This window comes from Myodes glareolus, chromosome 4 (genome assembly GCF_982192425.1).
Source record: "Myodes glareolus chromosome 4, mMyoGla1.1, whole genome shotgun sequence".
NCBI classification, from domain to species: Eukaryota; Metazoa; Chordata; class Mammalia; order Rodentia; family Cricetidae; genus Myodes; species Myodes glareolus.
In genome coordinates, this window is record NC_142029.1 from 87152193 (window position 1) to 87164695 (window position 12503).

The window sequence follows — 12503 nt, forward strand, 5'->3', positions numbered from 1 at the left end:
GTTTTCTTGAACACATTATTAATCACATAAATCACAATATAATTAAAGTTTTATAACATTTTACTACGAAAATTGGCATTAATGTCTTTGAATAAAGAATCCACAGCATAGTTCTATAAAACAAACAACTTATGATTATGTGTTATTATAAATAGAGTATTTACATGTATTACTTTTTATGCATTTTACTGATGATCAAACTGAGTAATTCACACATAAAGTAGTACTTTATCACTGAGTTTTAATCTAGCTTGCCTCATCTCTTCCTTCTTCTATACTTTCTGCCAATTTTGATTTTCCTAAGTTGCTCTGGTTAGACTGGTTATGATCAACAGCTCGGGGAGGTCTCAACTTTACCGTCGTTTTAGATCAGTTCCATTAAAAAAAGAGATAGACAGGAGGCCTCATCAGCGAATGGCTATGTAATTCTTCCTGAAAGAAACTTCATCCATTTATACCTTATCCATCTGTTTGTGTTGTAACAATTTTCTGAAGTTTGAATTATAGATCAAGAACTTAAGTGAGATTTCATTATCTCCACCCTGCCAAGGAACTGACCTCAAAATTTGGAAGGGTGTCAAATTCGTCCTGGAATGTTATCTGCAATGTCTGAAACTATCCGGGTACACATCAATGTACAAAAGACAAAAATCTCTGTCTTTCTTCCAAGAGTCTCCAGGACCACATGCTCTCCTGAACTGTCTTTACTGTGCTCTATTTCCTATAAATGCAGCCAATATCCATCTCCCAGTGAAAGAGTTCCTATTACCCAAAAGTCTGCTGATGTGCAGGCATTGAGGATAGCTGATGTTATGTGGCACTCAGGACGGGGATGATTTTCAAATTTCCTTAAACAATATCTGTAATCACAGGATCTGAATACCTAGCCTATTTAATTCCTGGCTTAAGACTTATTTTAGGGAGGAGGGTTATTTATTTATTTATCCTACCATCTATCTTGTTTTTTTTGTGTTACAGAGCAATGAAAACATATATTTTTTCATAATATTATAGATAAACTCAACTTTCTAGTACAATAGGTTTTTGTCAGCTGCTACAAACCAATAATCTTTAATAAAATGAAAACTGTAACCATAGAGGATAATATACATACCACACAAAAATAAACCATAGTCAAATTTGAAAATGAAACTATTGCCACATAGTTTTAATTCATTAAATAAAAGCAACATGAATTCAGAATACAAATATAACTAACAGTTCATTTGAAATTGTGGAAAATAAGAAACTTTACAGCTTAGTCTATGGGATTATTAATGAATCCCATTGATTTATTAATCTCTGGGTGTCAATATCTGTTATACACAGAAAGTGAATGGTAGCAAAGAGGAAAGACTGATGGTGTCTTTTATGCTTTCCAATACAAGCATAAAACAGAAGGAGCAGGTACAAATTGTGATGGATCTGACAGATGGTTTAAGAAGTTATATACATCAGTCCCAGTCCAGCTGGCCTTGGTGAGCTCCCATTAGATCAGTCCCACTGTCTCAGTGGGTGGACACACCCCTCACAGTCTTGACTTCCTTGCTCATGTTCTCCCTCCTTCTGCTCCTCATTTGGACCTTGGGAGCTCAGTCCAGTGCTCCAATGTGGGTCTCCCCGGACTCTCTGAATGTGGTTGACAATGAGGGCTGATTGAGAAGCCAAGGACAATGGCACTGGGTTTTGATTCTACTACATGGACTGACTTTATGGGAGCCTGGTCTGTTTGGATGCTCACCTTCCTAGACCTGGATGGAAGGGGAAGGACCTTGGACTTCTCACAGGGCAGGAAACCCTGACTGCTCTTAGGACTGGAGAGGGAGGGGGAAGGGAAGTGGGGGGACTGGGAGGGAAATGGGAGGAGGTGGAAATTTCTAATAAATAAATAAATTAACTAATTTAAAAAAGAAGTTATATACACTACAAAGGAGAATCTACAGAAAGGAGACAAGGCATTATTCTGACTTACATTCCCAAAGACATATTATGAGCAAATATAAAAACTCAAAACCACTGACCAAAGATCAGACTTGTGACCAAAGATCAGACTTGTGTTACTCTACTTGATCAATTGACAAACTGTTCTCTTTTTTTCTGAAAGCACTAGGACTTCAAATTGAAAATGGAATAGTGAAAAAAAAGTATTCATTAATAATAGGCTTAATTAAATGCAAGAGAAAATTCATGAGGAATCTTGGAAATGGTAAGGAAAAGAAAAAGACTTACTCTAAAAGTACTAAAAACAAAATTTAAAATGATTCAATTTTCCTTTATTAGAATATGAAAGAAATGAGTTGCATTAATTAAGATAGAATGTATCTATATTCCAAGATATCATATGGCAAGTTTAAACACTAAATTTAAAACAGGATAATGCCTAGGGAGAAAAGTATTCTCAATATTATTCCAGGGAGCATTTTAAGTAACTATAAAGTACCCACATTCTGTGTTGGCACAGGCAGAATCATGTATTCTCCATTCAAAATTTCCATCTTCTCAGAGTTTTTCTCAGGGCCATTTTTACATCTTTGTTCCTCAAACTGTAGATTAAGGGGTTCATCATGGGAACCACATTGGTGTAAAAGACAGAGGAGGTTTTTCCTTGATCCATAGATGAAGAAGAAGATGGTTTAAGATACATGAATGCACCTGATCCAAAGAACAGAGAAACAGCAATTATATGGGAACTGCAGGTACTGAAGGCCTTGGACCTTCCCTCGGCAGAGTTGATACGGAAGATACTGAAGAGAATGAAGCCGTAAGAGATAAAGATAGTGATGCTGGGCACGATGATGTTTATGCCCACCACAATGAACACTACAAGCTCATTAACATAAGTGCTGGTGCAGGAGAGCTGCATCACAGGGAGGATGTCACAGAAGTAATGGTTGATAGTGTTTGCATCACAGAAGGTCAGTCTCATCATACATCCTGTGTGAGCCATGGCACCAGAAAATGCCATCAAGTATGTACAAAGCATAAGGCTCAAACATAATTTAGGGGACATGGCAACAGCGTACAAGAGAGGATTACAGATAGCCACATAGCGATCATAGGCCATTGTTGTCAGGACATAACATTCGGAAATGACGAAGAAACAAAAGAAATAGAGTTGGGTCAAACATCCCATATAAGAAATGACATTCTTACTTAATATAAAGTTTATCAACATTTTTGGCGTGAACACAGTAGAATAACAGAGGTCTATGAAGGACAAGTTAAAGAGGAAAAAGTACATTGGGGTGTGAAGGTGTGAATTTAGTACAATTAGAATTATCAAACACAAATTCCCAAATGCAGTGACAATATACATTGCTAAAAACACAAAGAACAGGGGTATTTGGAGATCACGCTGGTCTGTTAATCCTACCAGAATGAATTCGGTCACCAAAGAAACATTTTCAGAAGCCATGTTTCTCTACATGAATCTGTAGAAACAGGAAAAATTATCCCATTAGAAAATGATCCCCTCTTTCTATCATGGTTCCATGATGTGTGGGTTGGAAATCTGTTAGAATGGCCACTCCTGAACACCTAAGTTGTATAAAGTATAGCCAAATTACCATACACAGGTAAGGACACTGGTAAAAAAAATGTAAATATAATTTATAGAAAAATGATGAATGAGAATAGATGGGAAGAGAAACATTCTATATCACATAGTTTATTCCTTCATAAGATTCTTCCCCACACAAACAAATCTGGAGGCATATGTGCTGGCAACTAAAGCTGACCATAGATACTAATTTGTCTGAGCTATATCTAGGGATACAGCTAAGAGAATTATTTTAAATACTCAAAGACATAGAGAAAATAATGAACATACAAAAGTGTAAGTTTTGTCCAAGGAGAAGTATCCTGCAACTTGGATGACTACTACAATTTTTAACATTCTCCATAAACATTTTCTTGTATAATTTCACTTAAGTCCCTGAATCACACAAGACGGAAAAAATGGTATGTTGCAGGCTATCTCATAGTACGGGGGGTGTTCATATGTGAAGAAAATCAACATATCATCAAAAATTCAGAGATTTCTTACCTTTAATTTTCAGTGTTTATAGAAGAACACCGTTGAATTCCAAAGTATTGGTTCTTTGTTTCTAGTCAGAGAATGCAATTAAGACTTAATACCTGATATACTCTAGCAATACTTCTGAAGTACAGATGATATTTTGTGATTAGACATTTGAGTGTTCTCCAACAGCATGTGAAATAACTTTACGATCCACACACTGCCAGAAAAGTTAGGTTTTTAATGTGACTTAAATGGCTTAATCCACTTGCTTATAGGTGGGTTAGAAGTATAGTTACTCCCTTCGCAAATGAATAGCATTTCAATATAGAAAGGAATTGAAAGGGTTGCATTTATACTTGTATATAACATGCCTTTGGTTTCCAACAGACTCAAAATTTTATACAAGTTTCTCTTTTGGGAAAATATTCCCTCTTGCAGAGATGGAAAGATAAGCCTTTAATTTACCCAATTATCTTGATCTCTGTAGAGGAATATATTATTGGGTTCCTCGCCTCTTCGTTCACTTTAATTAAGAATTTCTAGGTGAATATACTCCAAGCCTCCTAATTACTTTCTCTGAAAAATTTTAAGGATTTTAGTAAATGAGTTCAAGTCTTATAACCCACAGAATGCCAAAGATACATATTTTAAAAGAATTTAAAGAAGTTCTAAAACCCACCGGACACTTCTGTCTGAGAACCATGCTCAGTCAGTAGTAGGGCTTATAATTTTATTATCTCAATACTATATTTTAGAAGAAAATATTTTTATTTCATGAAGTTAAATTGATATATTTTTCTCCTATAAGTTTTTCTTTTTATATCCTATATTATTTGTCTGTTCTTAAATCACAAATTTTTCTCTTTTCTTGTCTTCAATAACTCTTAAATTTAATGTTTATATTTACATAACTCATGTGAAATTTTTGTTATAGTGTGAGAAACATATTCAGATCTGTTTTCCTGCTGTTTCTCAAAATGTTGTCCATTTATTTTATTCTCATTATTTAAAAACCTTCTTATTTATGATTAATTATATAATATTATTTTCAAGATCAATTAGTCTCATATAAAATAGTAAGGACTTTTACATTGATGTTCAGTATCAGTGTTCAGTTGAAATATTCTGCTGGGTCCAGTGGAGGCATAAAGCTTTAACACATGCACTACAAAAACAGAGGCAGACAGATCTTTGAGTTGGATACCAGCCTGGTCTACAGAGCAAATTACAGGACAGCTTGAGGCTACACAGGGAAACCCTGTCTCAAAAAATCAAAACAACAGCAACAAATGTACATTTCAGGAACTAGACTATGTTATTGTCTGTTGATAGCTAACGTTCCTTTGAACATGAAATTTTTCTGAGCACATATGTATAGTGACTGAAATAATGGAATTAAGTCATTATAATCATGGACTCATTCTAAAACATATGAAAAGTATAAAAAAGATTATGAATAGTTTCAGTCAGAGGTCATAACTTCCGTATTTCAGGATATCAGTGTAGATAGGGAATGTTAACACTCACTTGGTAAACTTTTTCGATTTTTGTAAAGTTTACAAACATTTATAAACTGAAACAATCATATCTATCTTCAAGTTACCTTACCAGCTTGGATATTTTATTTCCGAGTAGCTTCTTTTCTTTTCTTTTTTTCTGCAGTTATACCACATTCATTGAGATTTTAAATCATTGAATCTTCACCAACACTTGTCTTGTCTGGTTTCTTTTGTTCATAAAACGTTCTGCATAATTAGCAGCTGATGGTAGTGTTGGTTTAAATGTGTCTATTGACTAATGAAGGTGAGTACTGGTACAAATTTGCATGTGTTTCCATAGACCTGTGTAGACAATACATGACTCTTTTCATTAGCAGGTTGTCATTGTGGGCTAAGAAGAGTTATCTGTATTGTCTATGGTTATAATATATTCTCCTCAGTGATTCAGCAATTACTTTTCTCATTGCTGAGGCAAAATACATGATAATAACAACTTAAAGGAGACGGGGGCTATATGCCTCACAGACTATCATAAAGTGAATCATGACGGAGAATTGAGGTGGCAGAAGTGATGGTCAGCTGGTTACACTGGAAGTCTGTCCATACAATGGTGCAGCTAGAGCCAGGGTGTATCCTTCCTCCTCTCTTATCTCAGTCTAGAAACTCTTGGACCTCATGACCAGGAGGTTGACTCCCAGGTGATTATAGATCTGCTCAAGTCAATGGTATAAACCCTCATAAATGGACAGTTTTGCTCACATGAAAGAAGTGTACCCATGGTGAAACTTCTCTATTTTTCTATGGCTGCCCGTGTTTTTGTGTTACTGTATATAAGTCATCACCACTTGTGGGGCTGTGAGTTTGGGGTATTTTTTTTCCTCATAAACACTTTTTTTTTTAAAAAAGAATCTTGATTCTGGGCATTTGACTCACTTGGAATAAGTGATATGCAGTGTCTATTGTGGGTCCAGTATAATTTACTTGCATGTCTACTTTCAGTAATCCTAATTGAAAGGAGTGTCCATCCCCCCTGACATATGGTCTTGGGAATTTCTTCAAATATCCCTTAAACCTTCAACTCATAGCTTGTTTCTCGGTTTTCTATTTGATGTTTTTTTACCACTCTATATAGGCAGTGGGAACTAGTAGAATGGAACCTATAAATGAGGTGGGCTATAGTCTCATGCAATAGACAATGGTAGTCAGAATATCAGATAATTTATACTTTAGGGGTTAAAAAGAGTAGTTTGAGTAAACTGTGTAATCATAAGGACAAAACACATGTGACAAAATATGTTTTTCCATAGAGGAATATGAACACATAACAATAGCCAGTTGTAATGAATAATATGAGATAAACTCACAGATATCTGTTATGCCTAAGAAGGCACAAAGCCACATTCCAAGAATAATTCTGTATTTTTGAAGAAACTAAAGTCATAAAATTCTAGTTTTGTTTTCTTGGAGTATTTCTAGAAGCACTCAGAATTCTCCTTGAATGACTATTCTTAGACAGTGTTCCAACACTCTTTTATCTCCAGACCACACTGCTTGGATCACCATAGACTTGTAATAGATTTTGAAATTTGGAACTGGGAGTAATCTAGCTTTTTTTTCATGGTTGCTTTGCATATGCATAGTTCGTTGATATTTAGGAATGTTAAAATTAATATGTCATTGGGATGTAAACTGGTTCTACTGATGGCTTTGGAAAAGTATTGACAACACTAGAAAGTTTTCAGACCACTTTTTAAGGGCTGTGCTTTCTGTGTGGTTGTCTCATTAGTTTCTTTAAGCAGGATTTTGTTGTTTTCTCCTACAAATTTTTCATCCCTTGGGTTAATTCCTCATTAGTGACACTTTGTGGTATTATATGTGCTTTTTTTCCTGTTGTTTGGTTGCACATTTGTGTGTAGGCATGTACCTGAATGACTATGGAATCATTATATCAACCATGATATTTCTAAGTTATGAGCAAAGTATATTTATGTTAATTCATAAATTAACTTCTTTTAACAATGTTAGACAGTTTTCAGTGTACATTTGTTGAGGTCTTTTATTATGAAAAACACATTAATCATTCAATATTTTATTCTTTTTGGTGCATGGACTTAATACATTTCTCATTAGATTTTTATTGTTAGCAAATGGAATGGGCATATTAATTTACTGGGGATATAGGTAAATAGTAGGGTACTTACTAACTCAACTGAAACCCTGGGTTTGATCCTAGCATTCAGTAATTTTAATAATTCTTCTAACAAATACTTGAAATTGTTTTTCAAATTTTGAGAGACTTTACTGAGATCGCAGAAGAGGGTAAAATGAAGTTCTATAAGTTTGAATGAACATACACTCATTTTTATAGTACTTTTAATACAAAAAATCTTTATTACACTCCACAATTTTATTCAACTGAATCATTTCTGAGACAAAAAATCGAAATCTAATAATTGAAATTCATTATTTGGCTAACCTATCCAGTTTGGTCTTCCCAACTTACACTAGCATGACTTTCTCCTTTTTCTCCTTAACAACCCACTATTGAAGAAGAAATAAATAAGTACATAAATAAGTGAAAAACTTTCTGTTTCTGTCTGTTGCTTGCTCTTTGCCAGATCCAGATGCAGCCCCTCTCCCTCCCGGCCCAACTTTGTCTTCCTTTATGACAATAACTTTGTGTCTGGGTGTGTCTTGTACTGTTTAAAAGGGTTGCACTCTGTAGAGAATACGGTTTATTTCAGTTCATGACTGATGCTACATTAATATATGGCATCCCCAAACTAAGAGATATTCAGAAAAAAACAAAAATACAGTTTTTGCTGCTGCTCCAGATTCACTTTTGCTGTGGTATGAATGAAAATCATGAGCCTAATCTAAAACTAAAAGAAAAAGAGAGGTCTGCAAGAATATTTCCTGCACCAGTGTCAGAGTCATGACTCCAGAAGACTTGAACCTGACCATGCAACAAACACCGAACAAAGATGCTGCAACTCCAGTGGCCACCAACACCTCACTCGGATTCCTCTTCTGACTGTTTCATTTGGGTGTCATTTTGAACAGGACAGGGAAGAAGTTGCTAACGTCCATCATATTTTAAGAAACAGAAAGAAAATGGATTTTGGATGAGAGGAGAGGCTAGGAGGACATCAGATGAGTTGAAAGAGAGGAAACTGTAATCAGACTGTACAATATGAAAATTATCTTGTATCAATACAATTAAAAACAAACATTCATTAAAAAGAAAAAAAGAAGATGTTATTATACCTGGAATTCAGAAATTTTCAATTTTCACTCCAAACATTAGAGATTGCTTACTTTCCCATTTATCCTAGTTTATCAGGATAAATATTTCAGATTCAGAGGTTTCAGATATTTTAATTCAAAGAAGATATACACAAGATTAAATTTTCCTGGACCATTTTCTGAATTGCAGATCATTATTTATGATTAGGGCTTTGAGACTTTTCTGGAAGCAGAGAAATTGCCATTTAACCTCAGGATGTGTGTGTTTATAAGCAGAGAAAAGAATGTCTCTACAGTAGAGCATTTAAATCAAAGAGGTCGCTGAGGAAAGTGAATTACACCCTGGATCATGATCTTAATTTCCTGAGGGACTCACAATTACACTCATCCTTTCCATTCACTCTAGAGAACATGCATCCCCCAGTGTTGATAGAAAGACAGACTCTCGCCTCCCCAATTGTCTTGTGATCGGAAGGGAAGTCTGAGTTTGGGTTTCTTCCTCTCTTGCTTCTGTAGTTAAGTGAGACTTATCCACAGGTCCTGTCTGGACTAAATTCCGTATCTGAAAGTTGTACAGTGTTATAGCAAGACATCTCACGTGCTGAACTGTCAGAATATTACAGATGCTATTTTTATAAATACATTTCTGAAAAAATTGACCCCAGAAGACATACTAACATGAAAGGAAAAAAATCTCATGGGGCCTTAACCACATAGAACTGAAGGCAATTCTATAGAATGTTGGCAGTGGAACAAATTGACTTTTTCACAGAGAAACCTACTCAAATTGGTTAGCTAATATCAATATCAAGTGACCAGCTATGAACTCATATGAAAAGAAATATCATTATATGGACTGAGAGGCTGTATTTACATGCTTAAGAAAATGTATGGGTATATGTAGCAATGATTAAAGATAGAGAAGCCCTGTATTTTACAGAGAGCAAGAAGTTCTTTAAGAGAAGGGTTGGAAGCAGGGAAATGAACATATGTAATTCATTTTAATTTTTAAAAATAATGTAAATAAAAACTCTTAAATGACTTAGGAAACTAAAATATAATTGTATCAAGCATTTTTTCTTCCTCCAAGCACTCCCATGTTCATATTTTATCTTCTTCCTATATTAATGATCTTCTTTGCTTTTCTTTGACTTATTATGTTAATAATATGTAACTAATTATATAATATAATACACATTATATAATATATTTTTGTGTATTATATTAATATATTAGTAATAATAATTTGCATTTTATTACATTGCTAATTATATAATAGACTGTAAATCATACAATATAAATATATATTCCATAGATATAAATTAATCCAGGCTTAGAAAAATAAATTTCATGTTATCCCTTTTCCATTCTTAATATTTTATATAGATACATACAATTATATATGTACAGTTGATAGGAATGTAGGAAAACAAAGAGACATACTAGATGCTAGCATTCAGAGATGAAAAATGGTCTGGTGAACAGGTCTGGATGAAATATGCTCAAGGAGTCTCAGGCTTTATATGAAAAACTTCTTATATCATATATCACTATATAGTGCCAACTTTAAAGATTAATACTTTCTACCTGATATATATTTAACAGATTTGCATGTAAAATTTACATATAACAGCTTTAAGCATTTTGTATTCAATGTGAAATATAGTAGTATTAAAAAATAGACCTTTTAAGGTTTTAAAAAGTAAAGATTTACAAAAAGTATATGTTTTATTAGGAAGACTACAAACAAACATTATACCCTCGGAAACATATACAAACAAGACATATTTGAATTTATATAACTCATACAATACAAAAAGTTTATTAATTAATTAACCAATCAGGATATACAAGTGCTTGTATTTGGTAACTGAAGGACATTTTCTTTTGTCTCTGCAGAATCAACAAAACTTCCACATAAAATTGACCTTTCTACTTGGAGGTAAACTATAGACAAGGATGGAACAGATTGGCAGATCATTTGCTCCTCATGGAATATTCTATACTTCTTTAATAAACTCTTTATCATATTCTCATTAATTTTTGTATAAAGCTTGCACCCTGGATATTGGCTGGACAGATTGGTTTCAGTTCATCCAACTGAGATTGGATCAAATTTGAGAGGGTACAACACTCGTTGGACTCAATTAATTCTAAAGAGTATCTAATGTGCTCCCAGTGGCATACACATTTGAATGAAACACTTTAAATAAGGTTAACACTTTGTAGTTTATTAGATATTCCAAGAAAATCATGTTGCTACTTTAAAAGTAGGATCTTTGAACATGGCTGGCAATGAAGGCTGACTGAGAAGCCAAAGACAATGGCGCTGGGTTTTTATTCTACTGCATGGACTGACTTTGTGGGAGCCTGGTTTGTTTGGATGCTCACCTTTATAGACCTGTATGGAGGGGGGAGGACCTTGGACTTCCCACGGGGAAGGGAACCCTGACTGCTCTTAGCACTAGAGGGGAAGGAGGAGGTGGGGAGGGGGAGGGAAAAGGGAAACAGGGAAGAGGTGGAAATTTTTAATAAATAAATAAATTAATAAAAAAGAAATAAACTTGAAAAAAAAGTAGGATCTTAGGCCAGACCTTGATGGAGCATTTTTTTAATCCCCAGGCAGATCTCTGTTAGTTCGAGGCCAGCCTGGTCTATAGTTTATGGGAAAGCTCCAAATCTACCAAGAAATCCTGTCTTGAAAAATAAATATAATACCATCTTAAAAAAGCATCCCTTTTGGTTCTACCATAGCTGCACCTCAGCAAATGCTGCTGTTTTGGATGGTGTACCACTAATCCCCAAAGATGACTCTTGCATTCACTTGAAATTCTGCTTGAGACTCTTCTATGGTGAAAGTATTTCTGACAGAAAAACTAGTAATTTCAACTTAAATTGAATTCTTCCATTTGAAAATAATTAGATCGTTCTTGAAACTTAAGAAACTCGGTAGCTTTTTGAATCTCTCAAACTTATTTTAATGTGTGAAAAAAAATTGTATTGACTAGGCAAGATACAACCATCTTAAATCTTTAAGCAACCCAATATATTCACCTATGCGGATCCGTTAATAATGATGGGTTTTCTACTGCGCTATGGAAGAAAGATAGAGTTGGTGATATCCTCAGAACGCTCAGTCAACAACTTCCACCATTCTCATTGAGGATGTGTCTGCCCTACTAAAACTGAAAAATGTTATAAGATCTTCCTTGCTTTCATTGTCTTCTGCATTAACTTAAAGGAGGAATGTGATATTGAAACACTGTTTTCTTTCATTTTCCTTGTTTATAATAGATAAATTCAGGTATTCTGTGTATAGATGTGCACTAAAAGTTTCAAAAGAATCAGCTTTCATAGCACCTCATATGCACTGAAAAAATCTGCATAAACAGAATCTGACATACAACTGAATAAGGTTACAACAAAAATTTTCCATTTTCACAGTTTCTAATCCTATATAATCTGTGTAGTATTTAAAAATAATGCTAATTTAAAAACTTGGCTCTTTTTACTTATTTTTATTAAGAACATTCATATGGGGTTTTTTTGTCAAATAATTGAAAAGCATTCTTCAAATGATCTTCAAATCCACATTGGGATTGCCTTTTCCCATTGTTCATGAAGTTTCTTATTTTGTGTCTTTGAAAGTGCAATTTACAACATCTATTAAATTCTGTACATCATCCCCTGGTGAGCAAAATATCTCCTTTAATTGTCAATTTGACAGAGATGTCAGA

General features: G+C 34.2%; 1 protein-coding gene across 2 annotated transcripts; it reads right to left on the minus strand.

Moving 5' to 3' along the window:
- Nucleotides 1-2482: 2482 nt before the first annotated feature.
- On the minus strand, nt 2483-4937 carry LOC125388784 (olfactory receptor 8B8-like). Of its 2 annotated transcripts, XM_085688551.2 has the most exons (2): nt 4929-4937; nt 2483-3421 (listed from the first exon to the last, which is right to left on the minus strand). In XM_085688551.2, the coding sequence occupies exons 1-2, from the start codon at nt 4935-4937 to the stop codon at nt 2483-2485; spliced, it is 948 nt and encodes a 315-aa protein (XP_085544677.2). The 2 variants fall into 2 exon arrangements, with proteins under 2 accessions (XP_085544677.2, XP_048273049.3); XM_048417092.3 differs by lacking the exon at nt 4929-4937 and having other exon boundaries at nt 2483-3427.
- Nucleotides 4938-12503: the final 7566 nt, after the last annotated feature.